A 25,299-nucleotide genomic window follows, 5' to 3' on the forward strand; every position below is an offset into this window, starting at 1 on the left:
TCATTTGTGCTGAATTGTGTGCCTGCTTACTCACACATTTCCAACTTGCTAAACGTAGATGCGAAACGGTTTCAGGCTTGGTAAATCACACTGCGAGGAAGAAATGATTACAGTTGCATCTCCACTTCTACTATAATGATAGATTGCGCTCGCTATTTTGCTCATTTGGTAGACACAATCCTCTGCGCCCAAGCTTAGTAATTCAGCTTTACATGCGCTATCAACTTTGCACATTTACTGGGGTATTGTTTGAGTTCATTACTATGTATTTATTTGATATAAGTTAGTTAACAACAACGTTTCAACATAATCAGTTAATAAAGTCTACAAAGCCTTGACATCAAATATTTATTTCGGCTCCTGGCCCATAATGTGTCCATCACGCTGAAAAGAAAGCATGTTTATTTCCAATGAATGACATCATAGTCTGATGTTTACACGAGTATGTCAACCAGCTAGAATATTTTGAAAAAATTCATTTATTTCAGTAGTTCAAATGAAGAAAATTAAATAATTAGAGAATGTGTTCAATACATTTTTTAGACCTATTGCTAATAAAAGCCTCAAATTCAGTATCTCATATGTGGTTGAATATCATAAACAACACTTCCTTATAGCTTTAATTAGCCTTTTAGCCAAATTTGAACTCCTGAAATCAAAGAACTTTGCATTATATTCTCACTGAGATGAATATTTACATATAAAACTTGCACTGAAGGTGCTATATTGTAAGTACATATTTATAGGGGAGGTCAGTTGATATTTTCATGTACATTTGTATAGGAAGTAAATAAAAGGAAATATGATTTGTCTATTAAAGCATACAGGTAAACGAGTTCCTCTTCATTAAAGGAGCACATAGTATTTCTATAAAAGGTCTGCATTACATACTACTCGTATTGGTCGTATCATATTGCAGGATTATCAACTGATATGAGTCAAAAAGTCTGGAATAAAAGTGACTTTGGATGGCCACCCCTCTCTGAATTTAGGCCGAAGACACAATAAGTGTAAGGTACTCCTGACGTTTAGCATATAAATTGAATGGCATGACTTATACATCCAGTGACATTAGTGTTTCCTCAGCCAAAGTGTTGTTGCATCATTATAAAGTACAGTGGAACTCGCTTATCTCAACGCCCCTCAGACTGATGTAGGCATAAATCAAAACAAAGCATTGCGTGTCCATTTTCTTGAGACTTTAGCCATATCTAAAAGAGAATGATCACTAATAGAGGATTTTTAAACCTATTTCACTTTGTTGAAATTGTTTTCCTCCATTTGTGCATATTTTCATGTGGGTTTTTCTGCTTTTGTAAAGCGTCATGAGTATCATGTGTGGTTCTCAGCTGTGATGTGTTTTGTATGTAGTGTTTTATAAAGAACAACACATTTTTTAACCCAGGTGACAGTGACCACGTACACAAACGTAATGACTGATCGAAATAAGTCGACGGGAAATGACATAGTCTTTGCGCATCGTGTAGCGACATGTGGAGTGCGTCTTGCATATTCGGTTCATGACAACGGGGTTGGTTGTCACAACGTTTACCTTGGTGTGAATTGCTCATCTAAACAACTTTAAATTTTCTTTTCTAATTTAAATTGAAGGGCTGGATGTAAATGTTCATCTGTCTCATTTTACAACTCTTCGTAACAAAGAGGTAAACAACTGTCAAAGACACGCCAATACATGTTGACAAGCAGCTACCTAAAGGTGATAATGGTTGATGCAGTGTTATTTTAATGGTAAAAATATATATTTTTAAAAAAGGTAAAACATGCATCTCTATGCCTACAAATCTGTAGGCCAGCCTTGTGTATGCAGTATGTAATATGTACGACAAATGCGTGACAACCAATTACAACTGGAACGTTTTGCCAATATCAAGGCTAACAACCGCGTGACAACTAGTTATCTAGTTAACAAGACTCTAGACCAGGGGTCCCCAACCTTTTTGAAACCAGGAACTACTTCTTGGGTATTGATTAATGCGAAGGGCTACCAATTTGATACACACTTAAAAAAAATGCCAGAAATAGCCAATTTGCTCAATTTACCATTAATAAATAAATCTATTTATATAAAAAAAAAAGAGTATTTCTGTCTGTCATTCCGTCGTACATTTTTTTTCATTTTACGAAGGTGTTTTGTATAGAATAAATGATGAAAAAAACACTTACCGTAATTGAACGGTTTAAAAGAGGAGAAAACACGAAAAAAATGAAAATAAAATTTTGAACCATAGTTTATTTTCAATTTTGACTCTTTAAAATTCAAAATTCAACTGGAAAAAAAAGAATACAAAAACTAGCTAATTCGAATCTTTTTGAAAAAAATAAAAAAAGGATTTATGGAACATCATTAGTAATTTTTCCTGATTAAGATTAATTTTAGAATTTTGATGACATGTTTTAAATAGGTTAAAATCCAATCTGCACTTTGTTATAATATTTAACAAATTGGACCAAGCTATATTTCCAACAAAGACAAATCAGTATTTCTTCTAAATTTTCCAGAACAAAAATTTAAAAAGAAATTCAAAAAAATGTTTAAATAATATTTAAATTTGATTCTACAGATTTTCTAGATTTGCCGGAATATTTTTTTATTTATTTTAATCATACGTTTGAAGAAATATTTCACAAATATTCTTCTTTGAAAAAAAATTAAGCTAAAATGAAGAATTAAATTTAAATGTATTTATTATTCTTTACAATAATAAAAATTACTTGAACATTGATTTAAATTTTTAGGAAAGAAGAGGAAGGAATTTAAAAGGTAAAAAGGTGTGTGTTTAAAAATCCTAAAATCATTTTTAAGGTTGTATTTTTTCTCTAAAATTGTCTTTCTGAAAGTTATAAGAAGCAAAGTAAAAAAAAAAAGAATTTATTCAAACAAGTGAAGACCAAGTCATTAAAATATTTTCTTGGAATTTCAAATTCTATTTGAGTTTTGTCTCTCTTAGAATTAAAAATGTCGAGCAAATCGAGACCAGCTTGCTAGTAAATACATAAAATAAAATAAAAATATAGTCAGCTCACTGGTAAGTGCTGCTATTTGAGCTATTTTTAGAACAGGCCAGCGGGCGACTCATCTGGTCCTTACAGGCTACCTGGTGCCCGCGGGCACCACGTTGGTGACCCCTGCTCTAGACCAAGGGTGTCAAATTCGTTTTTATTGAGGGCCCCGTTGCAACTATGGCTGCCTTCAGTGGGCCGCTTGTGACGCGGAATGTAAACATATAATAGCGGTGTTACACAGTCTGCATAGGCAACTGTTTTTGGTTATACTGTAAAAGTCCAGAACACAAACATTGAGTATCTGAATATTTACAATTTAGCATGAAAATACAAGAAGTTTTTATCTCATGTTCAGCCATCTTTTTCCAGAGAAGAGTGAGCTCTGATCCCTATTAATTTATTTAATTTAAGGGTAAGATATGATTGTGACAACCAACCCTGCTGTTTTCTAGAAGCCAATCAAAGGCGTTGTCTTGTCTTCATTCTGCTGGCATTACAATCTTTTACACACCTAATCTATTTTTCAGACTATAAGCCGCACTGGCATATAAACCATACCTACTAAATCTGCAACCGTATATTAGCAGCAGAAATATACCAGTACGTTGTGATATTATATTCACATAGAAATCTTCTATTCTAATATTTTCAATATAAAGTTCCTTATGTTTATCAGGATTCTTATTACTTGTACTTTGAGCACTTTGAATTTTAACAGTTGTGAATCATTTTAGTACACTGTCTGATTTCTTTGCTTAATGCAATCTATAATTTATCCATTTGCTAAGAAAAATACAGTCTTTTCTTCTCCAAACCCGTGTGTCCAAGGAAGTGAGGTCATAGCAAGCAGTAACGTATGTTTATGATGAATGGTTCAATTCTTTCCCCCCAAAAATTCTTAAGAGTGTATAAATCCATTCAATCCGATTTTATTTATTTTCTAAGATAATTTGTATTTTTGCCTCTAAAGCTTTCAAAATACACTTAAATTTACACTGACGCATGTAAATAAACAGTACCATAATAGGACTCTAGACCATCGCCCTCTAGGTCACGTGATTGCAATCCAGCAATAATCCGCAGGGTTTACAATTTGTCCGGAAAGTACAGTAATGGTGTTATATGTTTTGACTACGACAAGAATAAAACTTTCATATGTGCAAAAATATTTATTACCGTGGTTAACAAGTTACAAAATTAAAAGTTGGTGTCGACTCCATGTTTTATTTTGAAGTGTATTTTGCTCTGAACCGAAAGTCACTGTCCGCACGTTTTAATACTTTCACTAGTTGGTAGTGACGTTTTGGCTTAGCAATAATGAAGTTAACAACACTGCAGCATTTTTCCACAAGACCTAAAAATGGTCTAGGTCGAATTAAGTAATTACATGAGTTGTTTAACATAAGCGGGTTCCACTGTATGAATAAAGAATCCAGTTGTTGAGGTTGAGATTATTGGTTTAGTTAGAATTCAATCCTATTCAATCAGACTTTGATTTCATCATCATCATCCGTGTAGCTGTAGGATGCTTTCTTCTTCAACTGCCCAATGCTCCTCATCTCAGAATCTGGCGCCTCCACCGTGCCGTGACCCTTCCAGAGGCCCTGACCTCCATAATGGCGTGCGAGCACATCGGCAGCACTCTGGAAGCGCTCACTCTCCATTTTCAGGCCCAAACTGGCTCGCTCGGGTGACCCGCCTCTCGGCGTATCTGCTAGTCTCCCAGACATCGGCGTTCCGTTCACCTCCACGTCGTCGTCATCCCATTCTGTGACGTGTGGACTTTTCCTTCCCACGCAGTCCTCTCTCAGCAGGGAGTCCACGTACGAGATTGTGGCCGAGTCCATCTCCGATCCCTCGTTGGTGAGCCCCCACGCCGACCCCATGTCCTCTCTCTCCCAGGCCTCATTGTCTCCCTCAAGTAAGCCGAAAACTTCACTCATGAGGGAGGGGCCCATGTCAAAGTTGAAGGTGTCCAGGGAGCCGAGGGAATCGGAGAAGGCGGTGAACTTGCGGTCGGTGCTAGCGCCGGTGGATAAATTGGCGTCGGTGGGGGCGGTCAGAGAGCCGCAAGGAGCAGGGTTGGAGATGGAGGGCTGCTGGCGCTCAGAGCGGGACAGACGAGGAAGAGTGACAAAGCCAGATTCCAAACCTGAAGAAGACACAACATGAACATTACCAGAAATCACTTCATGTTATAATTCCATGGAAAATTGTAAAGCATGAACAAGCTCCGATTGAATTATGCAAAGTGGGCCACAAACTTTGGATGGACTTAAACTGAATGCCAAAATTCATGCAAACTCTCACATTCAATCTTTCGCATACCAAAATCATTAGATAAAATGATCCTCAAAAAAGATCCTCCTTTATGCAAAACTACATCACGATAGCACAACTCATTCACATTAAAGCTACAGACACACAAAACATGTTCCCAGTATGGTTTACTGAAAGCCCTTTTAAACTGTCTAAATTCCAGCATCGAGGCATGTAATACATACAAAAGATGTACTTATACGTGCAAATTTTCTTTATATCCGTCTCTACTCCAATTAATATCTTTAATAGTACAGTATGAATCATACACTTGCTGAAAATTCATGGAATAATGAAACAAGCCAGCATAGACATTATGTTACAGACTTGTAATACACTATTGAGAAATGTAAAATTGTTCAAGAAGAGAATAGGAGATACCGTATTTCCTTGAATTGTCGCAGGGCATATAGTATGCGCCTGCCTTGAATTACTGCCGGGTCAAACTCGCTTCCCAAAATAATTAGCGCATGCTTAGTATTACCGCCTGGTCAAACTTGTGACGTCACGAGTGACACTTTCCCTGTCATCATTTTCAAAATTGAGGAGGCTGATTTCAATACCGGTGATTTGAAATCGCATAAAGGGAAGAGGATTAAGAGTTATTCAGTAGAATTTAAGGTCCAACCATACATCAAACTCAAATTTTTACTGCATACCTTTGGTAAGTGCCGCAGTGAGAAGAGGTTTTAAAATAATTAGTTCATGCTTACTTTTACCGCATGCCTAGGGTAAGTGCAGGAGTATGAAGAGGTTTTAAATTAATTAGCGCCCCGGCGGCAATCCAAGGAAATACGGTATTTGACATTTTTTTTAAAAAGTGTTTTGTTTGATATTCATTTTTATCTTTAAAATTCACATAATTAATATTTTTTTTACGTAAAAACGTTTTTCTTGTTCTGTATTGTTAATATTTATGTAATATGATAAAACCTAATTTATATTTACATACACATAAAATAATGTTTCCTAAGTTTGGATGTGCATATTTGACTATTTTAGTTGGAATTTTTTGCATCTAATTTTATTTTTTAAAATTCCCAATTTTTCTTGCCATATGTCATGCTTCACAACATTTTGGGTAAAAACAGTTGGCAGAACTGCCGATATACTCCGGATGTAATTCATACCATTCAACTCTGTTCTAACATTATTTAGTCAATAATTCCAACAGGGGGCAGTACACACCATCAACCTGTCTCACATCACACTCGAGCCTGCAAACTTTTTTAATGTAGTTTCTTCTCAGTCATCATTGTCACATTGCCATGAGGCTAACATATCACATATCCTGTCTCATTCACTCTTCTGCCATTACAACCAAAATGACTGCAGCAGCACTGTATGTCGTGGCAATGGTCTAACAGTGCTTTATGTGACCTTGTACATAATTATAGTACAGTAAATCTGCTGAAAGGCCCCTCCCTGATGTATATATTAAGGCATATAATTACCTTTTGACATTTGAAATGTAACAACGTGTCTGTGAGAAATCTTTAAGGAGTTGACGTGATCACTCATCTATGTACACACACGTATATACACACACACGTATGCAGCGTAAAGCATGAGTCTGGTGTCATTGCGGGTCATTCAAACACAGACTCCAACAGTTTATTGCCTGTCATGTCTGGATGGCTGCTGTTTATCAGTGCAGGAGCTGCTGATAGCGAGCCAAGGTGATTCATAATAGCATCTGGGGAAAATCTGTCTAAATCGTTGAGTAGACTCCATGGATGAGTTTTACTGCAGTCATACACGTTGTCGCTTAGTCTTTGCTGCGTTAACTCGTTTGACTCTCTGTTGTGTGTTTTACTTTGTTTAGCAACTGGGATTTATGGTTTCATCCAATCGTAATCATAGGCGTTATTCTGGGATTTGGTGGTGTGTATAGATGACTGTGGGACGTTCCAGTTAAGAGGTTTTGGTTTTTTTAAAATGATGTCTCTGATCTTCACTGCTTATGAGAAAACAATGCACAATTGCAAACTAGAGTGACCCTTGTTATGGTTCAGATCACTGCAACAGTCTTTTAACTAAATTGTGTGTTTGTACTGTATATGCATCATATTTGTCATTAGGATTCATGCATGAGCTACCACAGTAACCTGAATATAAGACAGCCTCTCTTTTTCTATATTTTTAAATATATTTTTTACTATCAGTAATATTTTTAACTAACAGACTAAACATTTTCATATTTCTTATTTTCTTAGACTAAAAATAAATTTGGTTGTGTTCAACTATCATCATAGCTCTTTTTAGAGGGTCTCTGTTGCAGCTGCATCCGCCTAAGTCACATATGTGTGACTGACAGGAAGAAAAGCTCTGACATGTACGGGTACAAGTTTGTAGAAGCTGTTCGGCACCATCTGTTAGTTTGCATGCACAAATCTCTGGACGACCTTACTTTTTCAGACTTTTTCTAGGGTAAAATATATGGTCCATTCTAAAGAAATGTGGTAAATTAATACTTTTTACGCAAAAAATGGCTAAATTAACTAAAACTGTCAATACTACAGTATTGTCCACTAGATGAAACCAATGAGATCTTGTTGTTTGGTATCGTGGCCACTGATTGGTTCTGCCTAAGAAAGCGTTATTATATTAGATTTAGAGTGTAAAAGTGACTAAATGGGTGTTATTTCATATCTAGCGGGATCTCTTAATGTTGAAAAACAGATTTAAAATGTAGGTAACAATTTTTTATGCTGTAGTTATTAACATTTTTAATCTATAATAATGTATTCCTACTTAGTGGAAAGTTGTTTATTGTTGAACTAATTAACCACAATGATTGAGGGATGACTGTACTTAAAAAAAAAAAGGACAATGTTCTCCAATACTTGACTTTTTAGAAACTAACTGCTCTACAATGTCCATCTTGATGTGTTCAAATTTGTGACGGACGCAAATGGTCTTATTCAACAAGGTAGCCGAGTGGCTGGGTGATGTTGATGTTATTTCAATGTGAGGTAGTATAAGTACGGTGGTAGTGGTGGTAGATGGCTCCAACACACACTAGACTCTGCAGCAGGTCTGTTTTCAGCATTTTATTCCTTAGCGGCCTCACCAGACACTGACACTATTCACACATTGTAAAAAGTCAATTCAGTCGGTCTGGCATTGTTGTTATTGCACAGGCATGTCTTTTTTAAACATAATATGACCACCAAATGTGGTGGTAGTGGTCACTTCACGGTCTGTTTGATGCCGGGAAGATGAATTCAGTGACTTTATTTAAGGTGCTGTAAACAGACTGCTGCTGATGAGAGCCCAGGGAGTCAACCACACAGTAACATTATTACAAATGTCAGCAGAAGTTACAAAGTTCTAGAGAGCTGTGGCAAATCAGCACACATATCACCTATGATCGCTGCATTTCATGTAACCTGATCCACTGTAAATGCTGAATATTGCTTTCATCAATTTGTCATGTGGTCTTGTCACATGGTACACAAAATATGACTCCGCGTAGGTTTTTGCTATTCTTTTTTTAATTATTATTTCCAACCAACCTCAACCCTTTCCTAACAACAAGAATAATGCAAACATATACTCAATACAGTAAGACTATGGTGTTGTTTTGCAAACACATACTCAATACAGTAAGACTATGGTGGGTTTTTTTTTTTTTACATTTTACTAGCCAGCTAGTTAGCGATTGAAGTATAGACTTTATACTTTAAGAGCTGTTACAAAATAATATAATTTACCATTTAGTAATTAAAGCTTCAAGTACACACATTGGTTAATATATTAGCGACATGAAAATCCTTTGCAGTAAAAGAAGCCCATTGAGATCCTTAAATTATGACTATAAACAAGTTGAATACATTTACAATTATGTCATGAATCAATGAAAATTAAATGGATGTTATCTATAATGTAGTTGTCATTTCTAAATGATAAATTTTTTTGATCAAACCTCCTAATCACATGCTAATTGTGTTTATTGATTTACAGTATTTATTTCAAATCTATTATGGTTGTGTAACCGTGTGTATTGTAGAACTAAAATCATTAAAGAAAAAAGTGTCACGTTCAAATGACATCTGGATCGTACTATAACAAGTAATAACAACAGCAACATTAATAGCAAAGTATGTAAACGCCGTAGTAACTTTTATAGTACCATTGGACATACTTACTTACTACTATACATAAGGTGTTCTAAAACTTTTGGCCGGTAGAGTGGATACGTGTTTTTCCCTTAGAAAAGGGTTGTGGAGTCAGTTTTTCTTCCTGTCACTTACACAGCAGCGAGTTAGGAACATGCAGGCAAAACATAGAAAGTTGTGCAAGTTAGCATCAAACAGAGGAGGCGTTATGATGCCAATTTGAATATAATATTTTTCCAATGATGTAATCAAAAAACTACATAGAAAATATGATTAGTGAAATACTAAAAACATGTTTTTTTCTTTCTAAAAAGATTTTCCCCAGTGTATTGCCATGCTCACCATAAGAACTTGTCCTTTCTCCTGGCGTGCTTTGAGAACTTGGAAAAAGCACCTTGGTGATGGGACTCCCGTTACACATATCCACATCCAGCCTTGGGAGGGAGACTGCATTCTTGATAATGGGAGAAATGGCCGGGGGTGGCAGTCCTGCATCCTTGGATACCTCCCTGGGTCGGTTGTCAGAGCCCCTGCGGATTTGTTGCAGTTTCCTGGAGAAATACGCTCCAAGCTTATTGTCCGGTGTGGACATTGACTCCGTTTCGCCATTGCCCGCATTGGTTGAGCCGCCATGGTTGCTGAGGAAGGAAGTGTCCCCGAACACATCACCGCCACGGCCAACGTGCATTGTGTGGCGAAAGTCACCCAGAGGGGGGCTGATCATGTCCACTGTGAGGTCGCCTTTAAAGCGCCGTTTGCTTTGAGAGTGTGTGACCAGACCCTTCAGGCCGGAGAGCTTTTCTTGCAGATTCATGTTCACTTGCCTTAACTATAAAAAGTATGTACAGAATGGAAATAGTCTTTAAATAATTCAAACTCAACTGCAAAGTATCAACCTTCAAAAACCTTGACCAAGTTCTCCAAGATTTGAATGCTTATAGTCTAAATGAGTAAAAAGTTGACCAAATACTTCACTTGAACATTATCTATGTTTATCACGTGCAAGACATAATCCATGCCGCTCTTTGCTGGTCATCGTTATGCCGAGCTGGCAGAGTAAAACCGTCATAAATTGCAGAAAACACTGTGTAGTTGTCTCTGGGAAAAGCCTCGCCAGTTGGACTGCAGTCAAGTCCCTGGTTTCCCTCGATTCAAATTTGTCGACATCAGCTCAGAAATAGGTCCCGGTCCAGCTGCAAATGGTTCTGCGGTCTCGCCGTGGAACCATCTATGGAGAGCACAAATAGAGAGAGAAGGACTATCTTTAAAATGGAGGCAGGAGGAAGAAGGAGATGACATTAACAGTTAATGTTGTGGCAGTTGAGCCGTTGATTCCTTGTGCATATATGTCCTCTGCAAGTCTGCCTTTTGTTTGTGTTATTCTGCGCTCCAAATGTTGACTGGTCTGGAAGAATCTAAATTTAGATGAAAAGTCACTCCCCTGTGAATTAAAAAGTCTGCGATTTTACTTCCTAGACGTAAAAGGTATTTTCTTCTTGTATTTGTCTTGTTTCAACCGTCATGGACGTTACCCAAAGGAGCTAGCTTTTGACAGTTTAATATTGTATGTTGTAGAAAATTGTCCTTATATCATGAGCTGTTCTTTGCCAGCAGCAGTAATGGATAGCCAATTCCTAAATATTTTGATAACATAAGGGCCTTCTGGTTCTCTTTAAAAGTGTTTTAGCAAAGGAGACAGGCCTCTACACATGCACGGCCTCATCTGGTTTCATTAATGACTTGCGATGGTTTAAAAGATGAGGACTACGTCAGGTCCAGGTCCAGTCTTTCTCAATTGCAGCTGACCGCAGTCGCAGAACTCTTTCCTCCACTTCCCCTGGCTGGCATTTTTTAAGAAGGGCATCTGGAAGCAGAGCGAGGGGGAGAAACACGCCACATACCAGCACTGATCGCAGCTGTATCAGGCCAAGCTAAACAAAATAATGGGACACATGTTGAAGCTGAGATAGCATAGTCTTAAAGGGTACTTCAGCACATTCCCATGAATGCAACTTACTCTAAAAATGCCATATCAAGGTTTGGTTTAATTGATAACCTACTGGATTATGGGGAACACACATGGGGTTGTTAATTACCCTGATTGTGTGCTTACGGGAAGCTCTGATGCATCGTCTCTGCCTGTAATCCATTGAAAGACCTTTGACCACCGCAACACAGAGGCAGTTGCCCCCACCAAACCCCCGGGCTCATTTGTACTTGTTTATGTGTTTGCGGAGTCACGTAAACACAGAAGCCCGCACTTTCGAGTGTCAGATAAATAGCCTGTAAAGCACCAGCAGGCTTTATAAACATACAGTAATGACTTTAATGCTACAATCCTTGTTGCGGCCTGCCTGGAGGGTGTGCGGGTCTCGGACATACCCAGGATAATCCTCTAAATCTTCATGTCTGTTGCCCCTAAATATGCACATTTATAGGACACAGGTCTGGATACTTATGCTCCTGTCAAGACAGAAAAAGAGAGAAAGGAAATGGAATGGAGACTTTATGTCCCACCACATTGAACTGTATGTGTACTTTGTATTTAATTCGGAACAAAACAGTGTCTCACTTATCTTATATCTCAATATTTTATTACTGCTGGAGTAATTTCCTGGGAGTGTGTTTCTCTTGCTGACTAGCCGGAGGTTCAAAACAGTCTTTTTGGCATTTTAGGGACCTGAAGTACATATGTGTCATTTTTACAAAGACAAATAAACTAAAATATAATGGAAAGTGAATTAAAAACTATATTTACCAATATTGGTAATAAGGAATTTGAATGTAGAAGTACTGATAATATTCATAGTAGAGAACTGTATAATAATTATAATCATATTCAACAAGACTTTTATGACAATATCAATTATAACTGTAATTTAAATGAGTTTGGCAGTGATATAGATCCCGACTGTAATCTTTACAATAATATTACCAGAAACTGTGAGTACTACACAGTCGAACAATTTAAATGTGTGAATGTGGATAAATCATTTACTGTAATACATTTAATAGCCGAAGCTTGTCTTAAAATGTTTCCATAATTACTGAATAGCTGAGCCAGTTCAAAAAATTTAGTGTTGTTGCAGTCTCACAGACTCGGCTCGATGACAACAAGTGTTGTGAAATGAGATTGGATGGTTATGAATTATTCACCACAAACAGAGTTGGAAAAAGGGGAGGAGGAGTAGCACTTTTTGTAAATCAAGATTTAAAATATTGTAAGATTGACAGCAAATTAACTGCTATAGCTGGAGTCTTTGAATGTATAAATGTAGAAATCGAGGTAGAAAAAAAATAAATAAAAATAAACGTCAGTTGTGTATATAGAACACCTGGATCATGTCTAGAAACATTCAATGAAAAATTGGACTATTTGTTTAGTAAGTCAAACAAAATCCATATTGTGTGCAGTGATTTTAATATTAATCTTCTGAACCCCATGGACAGTACCAAAACAACAGATTTTATGACAGGATTGTACAGTAATAATTTACTTCCCCTTATAACAAAAGCAACCCAAATAACAGTAGACTTTGTCACACTGATCGATAACATTTTCACCAATCAACCGGAGAATCAAATAACAGCAGGACTACTACTCGATGAGATAAGTGATCATCCACCTGTATTCAGCATTTTCCACAATTTCTTTGATAAGAGAAAAAACAAAAAAGCAGTTCAATATAGATTTGTTAGACATCAAAAACACGAAACTATGGCAGCATTCAAGTCTGAGTTATTTGCTCAAGACTGGGGCATATGAAACTTTTCATGAAACTGTACGATAAGTACTCTCCAATTAAAAAAACATGTCATTAAAGACAACACCGTTAAGGACAAACCGTGGATCACAAGGGGAATATTGAAGTCTTGCAAAAAGAAAAATTATCTTTACAGAAGACATTTAAAGTACAGAACCGAAGAAACTGAACACAAAATAAAACGTGCAAAAATAAGTTAACACAAATAATAAAGCACAGCAAACGAACATACTACTGTAACCTATTAGAACAACATAAAAATAGCATACAGGGTACGTGGAAATTTTAAAATTATATCATTAAAAAAAAAACATGACACATAAGGAACATCCTAGCTATTTTATAGAAAATAATCAAACTATAAATGACCCTAAAGAAATAACGGATGCTTTTAACACCTTTTTTTGTAAATGTTGGACCTAATTTAGCAAATGAAATTGTACAACCTGAAAACAGTGCAAAATTTAATGAACAAACCATTCAAAACAATTTAGAATCGTTTTTTATTCCCCCGTTTATGAAAGTGAAATCACAATTGTAAACTCTCAGAAAAACAAGAAGTCAACAGACTACTGATCAAAGAAATTGTTGATTTTATAGCTGTTCCCTTCAATTATATTTGCAATATTTCTTTTGTAAAAGGTGTCTTCCCAAAGAAAATGAAAACGGCAAAAGTCATTCCCATCTTCAAAAGTGGAGATAAGCATCAGTTCACCAACTATAGGCCTATTTCCTTACTCTCACAAATTTCAAAAGTCCTTGAAAAATTATTTGTGTCAATATTAGACAGTTTTATTGATAAGCATCACTTGCTAAGTGAACACCAATACGGTTTCCGATCTAATAGGTCCACTTCCATGGCAGGGATGGAACTAGTTGAGGAGGTAACCACTGCAATTGATCAGAGGGAGTTTGCTATTGGTGTTTTTATTGACCTGAGCAAGGCCTTTGACACCATCGATCACACATTACTTTTAAGCAAAATGCAGAGGTATGGTGTCAGAGGTCTTGCTCATGATTGGTTGAAAGTTATCTTGGTGGCAGAGAGCAGTATGTGCATATGAACAATGTAGATTCAGATAAAAATATTATAACACATGGAGTACACCAAGGTTCTGTATTGGGACCAAAATTGGTTTTACTGTATATTAATGATATTTGTACAATCTTTAATAAACTCAACTGTATTCTTTTTGCTGATGATACAAGTCTGTACTGTTCTGGGCAAGACCTTGACCAACTCCTAGAGACTGTAGAGATTGAACTCCACAAACTAAAGCAATGGTTTGATGCCAATAAACTATCAATCAACCTAAATAAAACAAAATATATAATTTTTGGAAATAGGAAAAATAACATACGGCGTCATATAAGAATTGATGATATGGAGATAGAAAGGGTGTACTCAATAACTTTTTGGGGAATCTATATAGAAAATAAATTAAATTGGAAACTGTACATAAATATACTTAAGACAAAGATGGAAAAAATTATTGCTATGTTACATAAAATGAAAAACTCTGTAAATCAGAAGACTCTTAACATGTTATACAATTCTTTCATACTCCCATATCTTAATTATTGTGTTGAAATCAGGGGTAACAATTACAAATCAAAAATCAACTCTATATTCTTACTTCAAAAGAAAGCGATTAGAATTGTAAATTATGCGAATTATCATGACCATACCAATGCTCTGTTTATAAAATTAAAAACATTAAAACTGCACGATCTTGTTGACCTAAATACTACTATTGTGACTTACAAAGCTCATAACCACATGCTGCCTGGGTGTCTACAGGTGAGGTTCAAACACAGAGAGAATCCCTATGACCTCAGAGGTTCAGCTTTCTTTCAAAAAACACAAATAAGAATGAGCTTAAAAAGTAGATGTGTTTCTATTAGGGGAGTTCAACTGTGGAACAGCTTGGATTATTCCTTAAAACTGTTCCAGTTCCATTCACACATTTAAAAAACACTTTAAGACCAATGTCTTGGAAAAAATATATCTCTCTTGAATCAACATTGTAGTTAATACTATGATTAATGTTAATTAAAAACTAAATGTGGGATATAAATAATAATAGAAGTATGATTGTTTGTATGTATATATATATATATATATATAATTGGTGCAAAGGTTTAATACGTGTGCAAGGATATTTCTAATGCCTTTACTGTGTATATAATTGTGTATAATGTGTATTTATAATATGTTGTGCAAAGGACATTTCATAATTTTCGGAAGTTTATTCTGTACTTGACATTGTTTATAGGGTTAGGCGCTATAAGTGTTCAACTTCAGCCTAAACCCTTTTGGTTTGCAAGATTTTCATTTTCAATCTGTGAATGTACAACTGTTTGTTTGTTTTGTTGACCATTGACCGAAGAACAATAAACTATTTTTTTAACTATATTCTTAAAGTAACAAGGCCAAACCAAATTGTGATACTACTAGGAAAGAAGACTCTAATCAGTTACTGTTACTTTTACTGTTAATTCGGGCAGTCCAATTTAATGCATTAATTCATGCAATTAATAAAAACATAAAAAAATCCGATATTTATAACTAAATATCATTTTAAAAAGCACATGAAGCAGTAAAAATAGTTTTCCTGGCATGTAAGTCCTTAGTATCCCTCCATTGTTTTCCATATTACATGGAAAGGAAGAATTTCAGTTGGTGATAACATCTGACCATCATTAACAAATAGTACATATGTTTGCATGAGCACTCTTCAGTGCATTGTGATACATTTGTGGATTTCACAACTGGTTAAAATGTATGCCTCTTCATCACTGATACATTCATACAGTATAATCTATTTTCATAAAAATTCAACAGTGAGGTTTTTAGCTACTTTGGCAGAATTACGGAACATTTTGTCTTTGCTTTTACCTACTCCTTTTCAGACATGTTGAACTGTGTAACTGTGATGTTCCATAATGCAACAGAAAACCATTACCAAGAATACACAACTTCTGATTCCATGTCACTGGGTCCGGTACTAATTTGTTTAGTAGGAGATATCAGTTTATGAGCAAACACATTCCTAAGCATCAATTAAGGGAGTATATGTTTATGACCATTTAACATCTTATCTTAAGCTTGGTGTTGATTTTAAAAAACACACACACATTTAGGACTCTCTTGCCTAACTTTTTTCAGAAGCTCACACATATATCATTCTTTATGCAACTTGCCTAAGATTTTCTTCTTGTTTGTGCTTCGCTGTCTTTTGAGTTACAAGCACATTTCACACAAACCCTTTTGGAATGACTGCGGTGCTAAAATCCTTGACTCTGCTGTAGGTTCAACATCAGTGGACTTTTTTCCCCCCTCACGTCCTTCGGGCTGTAACCCCGCTAACCAGGTGAACAAACATTCAAGATAAGGCAGCATTTTTTACACTAAGCCTTTAGCCGTTTACAATGTTTCTATTTTCACCATTCACACTCATTTTGAATCCAAGGGCAACACTTCTTTGGTCAAAAAAAACATGTTTAACTTCTCAAATATCCAGACTCGCTTTGCTGTTTGTTGAATCAAAACAAATAAACTTCATTTCATCTACTTGGTACTTGTTTTCAACAGAACATTCAGGAACAATATCACAACAAAATGGTCATTGATATTAGGTTAAATGAAAACGTGGTGCAGGCAAAATAGCAAGACTAAAGTCATAAAGTATGTGCTCAATTAGATTAGATTCAATCAGTCTTGCTTGCTAACACTATCCACAAAAGACGTTTACACTTCAGTTGTAAGTCAAAGGCAGCTGAAAAGAGAAACTACTATCGAATGCTGAGTTTGAAAGGCGTTAATCAGCTTTGGGCTATTACTTTCTGTGTACTTAGAATCATAATATTCTGCAATAGGCATAACTTCAGTCTTAAACATGATCTAAAAAAATAAAATATTGCATGCAAGGAATCGCTGTGTTATATTTTACCAGTAGCTGCATTATTGTATATGATTTTGTTGTCAAGGCACGCACAATTCTGAGGTTTTCAGACGTACAATTCCAAAAAAGACGTATAATTGGAGACCACATGGTTTTCTAAGACGGAGTAGTTTATAACAACAACAACTACTGAGAATTGCTGAGGTTGTGAGTTTTAGCCTCACTCGGAGAAAAAGATGCAATTTTCTCCGACCCAAACAAATTCACATTATATACATTATGATATATGATCACAGTTCAGTTCGGTTCTGTTTATTTTTGTTACATGTTAAACATAAAACTGTTTAACTTTTGTGTAAACAGTTTATTAAAAAAAAAAAAGTGATAATTCTCCCATTGAATACTTTTTAAGTAAAATAAAAGTATTAATAGGAAGGATGTGGACGAACTTGATCCACATCGAATGTAGGTAAGTACACTGCATTTAAAAAAAAAGTTATTTACGCTTTGTGCTATAGGTGACAAAACAAATGAATACATTTTTGTTTTAAAATAAGCAGAGGGCCACAAAAAATAAGTTGTGGGCCAAAAATGGCCCTAAGCTACATTTTGTACACATAGTTTAAGTGTTTCAAAAGTGCAACAGTACAGACATTTGCAAATGTTACAGTTTAAACAATGTGAATATATTTTATTTTATTTTGATATATAAAAGTAATGCCTTAAGTGAAACATTTATAGTTCCAGCTTGTAACCCTGTTCCCAATCTCCACTTAATAATGGTGGCACACTGCTTTGGGTTTTGATCTACTTGTCCCTTCTCCTTTTACTATTTTCACAAAACACATTCACAGGCTGTGAAACACGTGCCAAAGCAACAGGTGGCAAATTAGTAAAATCGTTTTAGCCAATCATAAGACTGAAGAAAGCAATTTCTGAATAAGCAATAGTGAAGACAAGGACATACTGTACAAAGGAGTTTTCCAAGAAAGCATGTGAACAAACAATTGTAAGTAAGCCTAACAAGATGGCGCTGCTGTAGTGGCTGCTGTAGGCAGGAGCTTTGTGCTCTTGTGTCATCCTTTTGTGTTTCCCTCTTGTTTTCATGTCTTATTATATTTTTTTGCCTCTTGGTCCGGGACCCTTTGGGACTGTGTGACAAGGGGTGCCACTTTCGTGACCTCTGTGGTGCTTTTTTTTTTTTTTTTTTTGTGGACTCCTGGATCTGCCTCCCGGGAGCCTTTTGGCCATGGAGACCAGCTGCTGGGTGTCTGCCACACCGGAGTCGGTTTGGAGGGACTGGTGGAGATGCGGATGAGGGGACAGGACTGCAGAGTTTGGAGGGATTGGAGGAGATGCGGATGAGGGGACAGGACTGCAGAGTTTGGAGGGACTGGAGGAGGTGCGGATGAGGGGACAGGGCTGCGGAGCTAGCACTGAGCGCTGGGACGGAGAGGCTTCGCGGTGTCTTGGCTGGGTGAGCAGGTGTCGGACACCTCAGTCACCTTGGACGTATCCTCGCTCATCCATGCGGACTGGACACAGGCCGAAAATGGAGTCGGCTGTCTTGGTTGCTTTGTTGGGTCTGCTCCTGTCTCTGGCTATGCTCCCTCCACCCCAGCGGACGATGGCGTGGAACACCCCAGTGGATATGTTTATTTTACTTTTTATTCATAGCTAGTATGTAGAAGTGTCTGGTTGTATCTGCTGCTTTAATGTCTTTAATGTCCTCTGTGTTCTTTGATGTTTGATGTTTCCCTCTTACACACATGGAAGAGGGATGTGTACCATGGCTATGAGTTGTTGTTTTTTCCCTTGGCCTCAGTCTGCACCTCCTCTCCAGGGCCCAGGCTAAGACCGATTTTTTTTATTTATTTTGTTTTAATCTTCTATTCCCCCTCCTTGTTTACCTGTATCTCATCTTTTTTGTAAGGGCCGCTGGAAGCCGGCAGACCCGTCAGCTATCCTGTTCTGTCTCCCTGTAATGTTTGTCTAAACTTGAATGGGATTGTGCTGAAAATTTTAATTTTCCTGAAGGAACTCTCCTGACGGAATAAATAAAGTACTATCTAATCTAATCTAATGATCATAAGCAATATCCTTTTTTAATGCCTTTACTTCTATTTCAAAATGCTGCAAATTCCTTTGGCCAAGTTTTGCCAAAGCACTGAAGTTTGACCATTTGTTGTAAAAATGGTTAGAGTCCAGTGGTGTGAAAACAAATACAGCACTCGGATTCAAACTTTGCACCTCTACAACTGACCCCGTCCTAGTTGCGTCAATGACACCGAAAGGTCACAAAGGGTCCTGCCTCTAAGGAATGTCAATCTTTCCTTGCAAGGGGGAAAAACACACACGGACTAGCTGTTAATCAAACGTTATGATTTGTGTTGTGTCCAGGAGAAGGACGGCACAAATAAAAATCTGACTGACTTTACACAGAAGCAGGAAATATGACAGCCTACACTGAAGGAGGATGTAGTGTACTGTACTATACACCCACTCTGTCACACACTGTTGCTTACACACATTGACACACAAAGTGTGCAACAGTGACTGCAAGTCATTCGGTGAGCAATGTTTTTATTGATTGGGCCTGTTTGTCTATTGGATTTTTCCAGCAAACTCTGTCAGTGCAAGTGAATGTGCGCATGTGTGTGGTATTTCGCACTGTGGCCTCCTTTATGATGTGCTGGCAGGTTGTAGGGCTAAAAAAGGGCACTGCCCCCAACAATCACTAATTAAAACACCTCAAGGCTACCAAATGTCAACGGGGTCCCCCAACTCTCAGTGCATCCCGATTGATTTTAGTTTTTGTCATGTTGCAACCTATAATTAATTTGGAAAATCAAAGTTCACAGCACGGTTGCAGCAGGGATATAATAATGTAGATATATTGCTGATCCAGCTGCTTGTGGTGTATAAATATGTCGGCAGGTGGGATTTGTTTCATGACAGATATCTGAGTAGACTCTCTCAACAAGACCAGTGTTTCCCATAGCGTAGCCAACTTTATTGGAATTGCTGCCCGACAGTTACATATGACAACTGCCGCTTTTCAGAAAGATTCCAAAATAATCAATTATGTCAATAATAATTTGCTTCTTCAAGGAAAGGGTTACGTTTGAGTGACAGTGTACCCCAGGGCAGTTCTACACAGAAAGAATGTTAGAGGGTGGGCGCATCAAAAAATATTGATACTGTCAATACCTGAAAGGTACTAGTATCTAGCATGATGAGACCCATATTTTCTGTTTGTAGTCCCAAATATCCCTTTGGAGAAAAAAGATGGATTTAAATGAAAGCCAAACAATGTTTATGCTGTTGTTTACTTAATTTGCACTATTTACTATTTATACAATTGTATGTAACACAATGTATACAGTAGTACCACAATTTAAGAGTGCCCCAACTTACAGGGGTCATATGTTGTGGTCTACATAAAATCTAATCGTAGTTCTTTGGTCAAAATTTTGCATAAATTAGGTTTTACAGACCATCTTCAAGCTGCTTTCTGACTGTCTCTTCAAGATGTGCCATTTTGTGGGCGGTCTTATGTACTTGGCTCCACTTCGACAGCATCTTCTGCCCGTCATTGTCTTAGTTTTTAGCGCTTCAATGGCGGTGTCTACTGACGGATATAATTTCCAGCTATACGCTACTTTGTATTAGAAATGGCAACAGCGGCGGATAGATGTGCATTTACGAGCAAATCTGCCCCAAAACAAGAGGATAGTTAAAAAGAATGTGCTTATGGACTACAGTTCAGAATTGTGGACTCGTGCTAAGCTCTCTGGGTAAAACTTTACCATATATGGAAATATCCATTGACAAGATAGGGCAGGGGCGCTCACACTTTTTCTGCAGGCGAGCTACTTTTCAATTGACCAAGTCGAGGAGATCTACCTCATTCCTATTTATAATTTATATTTATTTATTTATGAAAGAGACATTTTTGTTAACAAGTTAATGGTGTTTAATGATAATACAAGCATGTTTAAGACACATAGATTCCTTTCTTTCATGAAGACAAGAATATAAGTTGGTGTATTTGATTCTGATGACTTGCATTGATTGGAATTAGACAGTGGTGCTGATAACGTCCGCATTTTCAAATGGAGGGAAAACAAGTCCTCCTTTCCGTCCAATACCACATGAAAGTGGTTGGATTTGGCATCTCATTTGTCCAACTTGCATACTCGTTTTTAAACACTTTGTTATGAGAGTAGCGTATGTGTGTGGCCCTTTAATGTCTGGCAGCAGGTGAGTGACGTCAGTGAGTGTGCGGGTGGGCAAGCAAGTGAGAAAGCGGTCGCTGAGGGCGGGGGAGAAATACATTGGCATCAAACTCCGTAGCTTGCTAGCTTGTGCACGCTAGCTTTCTGAGACTCTTATTTTGTTAGCACAGGCAGGATGAAACAGGTCTTTTATGGTGAAGACAGGAACTGTGCTGTCGGTCTTTAGAGTTTTGACAGTAGGTACGGAGTCTCTAGAAATAAAATGTGTTTCTCTGCGTCCGCCCTGTTAGTGATTTTTTTCTTAAATATGAGCTCGCAGCAGCCAGCGTCATCTCACAAGATCCTCGGGTGCCGAGAATGTCAAACAACTGACGAAAGTGAAGTCTTGGTATGATTGATGATTGCTCATTTTTATGTCTATTTTTTAATGCCTGGCTTGAGATCGACTGACACACCCTCCGAGATCGACCAGTCGATCGCGATCGACGTAATGGGCACCCCTGAGATAGGGCATACAACGTCACAGGACAGACCGAATTCTAAACAGCTCGTTTGCCAGAAGTATGAAAGAAGGCAAGATTCCATCCATCCATTTTCTACCGCTTATTCCCTTTCGGGGTGGCGGGGGGCGCTGGCGCCTATCTCAGCTTTTACAAATATCTCTGTGATGCCGCCAGGCTTTGATTTTACATTTTCGGGACTCATGGTGATCCCAAATATACATAAGCAGGTACCATCAGGGTTAGAAAAGTTTGTTTTGCGTTATACAGACCTTTTAAGAGTGTTTTGATGTAAGAGCTGTCTCTCTGCTAATTCGTATGCCTTAAGTTACAAGCAAAAATTTGAGTAACAAGTATCCCCATTAGTTGCCGTAGCAAATGTCACAGTGAACCCCATAAGATATGCTCAAAACATTTGGTCTTACTCCTAAAAACTACGTTCTATCTTATATCTAGAGATCAACATAACTTTTTTTTTCACCATGGGAAGGAAGAAAGCGATGAGAAGAAAACACAGATGATATTCATTGAATTAAGAAAAGCAATCATAAATTCAAAGAGGAGCGTCTACCCAACTGGGCAAAGCAATTGGAGCGTATCACTGCTAGTCTGCACCATGCTGAAGCAGAATGAGTCAAACCCCAGCAAAAGATGTTAAAATAATACCTAAAGGGCACAAATGTATCCATAAAAATATAGGAAAAGCTCCTGATGGTGTGTTTGACAGAGAAGCAGCTGGAAGGAGATGCCGTAAAAGTCCACTCCTCAGGGTGAATGCAGTACATTATTATTGCATTACTTTATAAAACTACTGTAGATGTTTGTAGTACATTCCAAGTTATTGTTTTTATACAATATTTCTCATCTAAAATGTATTTTTAAAAAGGCATGTTACATATGAATAGTGCTTTTTTTAGGGGGCAAGCACCATTTATATCAATTTCACTTGATTTCAGTGGGAGACATTGATTTGCGAAACAAGTGTTTTGACTTAAAAGCAGCTGTCACAGAACCAAATATGCTCATAAGTTAAGATACTACTGTAATTGTATTATTTTGTTGATATTGTTATGTTGTCCTATATACTTTTTTGTATTTATATATTGTTGCAATTTTCAAACATAAGTTTGTTGATCCAAATAATGTTTGCCTAAAATCTTTGTCTTGCTGGTAATCAACAAATTAAAGGCACAATCAGAAAACCATTCAACGACCGTGAAAAAATTCAAGTAAAATGTATCGGTTTTAGAATCAGCACTACAAACCTGTATTTGCTTTTTCAATACCAACATTTGTAGTTTTGCCCAAACTTAAAGGTCATTAACATCACATCGAAATCACCTTTCCTCACCAGAAACTAAACCCCAAAGAGTGCATGCTGAATGTCCCCGTTCAACCTGCAGATATACAGTATGTCACAAAAATGACAAAGTGCATCATCAAATGATCAAATCATATATTAAAAAGATAATTTTTTTAGATACAAGTTATTGTATCTAAAAATATAGTTAAGTTCAGTTTCAGTTTATTTTGAACATGCATACAATACAATGTAAAGCATCACAAATTTCCAGTTGTTTCATTGCAGCACGCCCGTAAAGGAGCTTATTTTTAATCCTACCCCTTTTTATACCATAGCAATTTTATCCAATTTCCTTGTTCTCTGCAACAGAACAGTGAACAAATAAATAATTAATAAATATTAAATACATAAATAATATTTGTCTCAATAAAAAAAAAAGGAAGTGATGGAAGTATTGTACAGTACTTTGCGACATTATTTTGTAACGCTCGGATAAGCAATAAGTAGACGGGAAAGTATATTTTGTCCCATACATCAGTGGTTCTCAAATGAGGGTACGCGTACCCCTGGGGGTACTTGAAGGTATGCCAAGGGGTCTGTGAGATTTTTTTTTTAATATTCTAAAAATAGCAACAATTCAAAAATCTGTTATAAATATATTTATTGAATAATACTTCAACAACATATGAATCAATCAATCAATCAATGTTCATTTATATAGCCCTAAATCACTAGTGTCTCAAAGGGCTGTGTAAGTTCATAAACTGTGAAAAGAAATGCATCAATGCAATATTCACTGTTCACAACTAGATTTATTTGTGGACATGTTCCATAAATATTGATGTTAAAGGTTTATTTTTTTGGTGAAAAAATGTTTAGAATTAAGTTCATGAATCCAGATGGATCTCTATTACAATCCCCAAAGAGGGCACTTTAAGTTGATGATTACTTCTATGTGTAGAAATCTTTATTTATAATTGAATCACTTGTTTATTTTTCAACAAGTTTTTAGTTATTTTTATATCTTTTTTCCAAATAGTTCAAGTAAGACCACTACAAATGAGGAATATTTTGCACTGTTATACAATTTAACAAATCAGAAACTGATGACATAGTGCAGTTTTTTTACTTATTTATCTTCTTTTTTCAACCAAAAATGCTTTGCTCTGATTAGGGGGTACTTGAATTAAAAAAAAATTCACAGGGGCTACATCACTGAAAAAAGGTTGAGAACCACTGCCATACATAACTATACTACATGACAAGGCGAACAATAAACATTAATACTGTCAAAAATAGACAAACATGTCTGTGAACACTAAAATAAATAATAGGAGCTAAAACCTCAGTGGAATGTAGCCCTAATTTACGTAATTGCAACACGTGTCTTTTAGCTGGTTACATTTGATGTCATAATGACATTAAACCAAATAACACTTTACCTTAGTACTGTAATTCACACATTTAACATAATTATACCAATGAACGCCAGAGTCAAACTGCATTCACAGTTTTAAGAGCTTTTATAACGAAAATGAGTATTTAAATCTCGTTTGATTGCTTAATGGGCACAAAAGAACACAGAAAAGTGTGACGTCACGCGGATGCAGTAGGCACGATTGAACGCCAACAAAAGGATGAAAACTTACCGACAAACTGGATAAATTCGAAGAAAAGATACTTTAGAGCTGTTGTCCAGAAGAATAAAGTTGAATTCGTCCGAGTGATGATGGCTTGACAGAACAGTCAAACAACTGGTGTGTGTGCGCGTGCGTGTGTGCGCGTGCAAGGACGGAGTGCGGAGGACGAGAAAAGGGGCGTGTCATACAGCCAGTAGACTATAGGGGGGGCATTACTGATTAGGGGTGGTATCAAACGGATACCAAGATTTTGCCTCTAATATGTTAATCATGACCGTTATAATAGTCAGAATAAAACACAGGACACGAAAATAAACGAAACATGTATCTACAAAATCCAAAAACAGGGAAGTTGGAACGTTGTGAACGTAAATAAAAGCAGAATACATCCGTCCATCCATTTCCTACCGCTTGTCCCCAATACAATGATTTGCAAATCCTTTTCAATTTATTTTCTATTGAATTGACTGCAAAGACAAGATATT

At 36.8% G+C, this 25,299-nt stretch overlaps 1 protein-coding gene across 1 annotated transcript; it reads right to left on the reverse strand.

Moving 5' to 3' along the window:
* Nucleotides 1–334: 334 nt before the first annotated feature.
* LOC133547711 (cdc42 effector protein 1-like) lies at nt 335–24,965 on the reverse strand. Its single transcript, XM_061893279.1, has 3 exons — nt 24,824–24,965; nt 9,807–10,692; nt 335–5,176 (listed from the first exon to the last, which is right to left on the reverse strand). The coding sequence occupies exons 2-3, from the start codon at nt 10,276–10,278 to the stop codon at nt 4,509–4,511; spliced, it is 1,140 nt and encodes a 379-aa protein (XP_061749263.1). The 5' UTR covers nt 10,279–10,692; nt 24,824–24,965; the 3' UTR covers nt 335–4,508.
* Between the last annotated feature and the right edge of the window lie 334 nt (nt 24,966–25,299).

Source organism: Nerophis ophidion, unplaced genomic scaffold (assembly GCF_033978795.1).
Source record: "Nerophis ophidion isolate RoL-2023_Sa unplaced genomic scaffold, RoL_Noph_v1.0 HiC_scaffold_160, whole genome shotgun sequence".
NCBI lineage: Eukaryota > Metazoa > Chordata > Actinopteri > Syngnathiformes > Syngnathidae > Nerophis > Nerophis ophidion.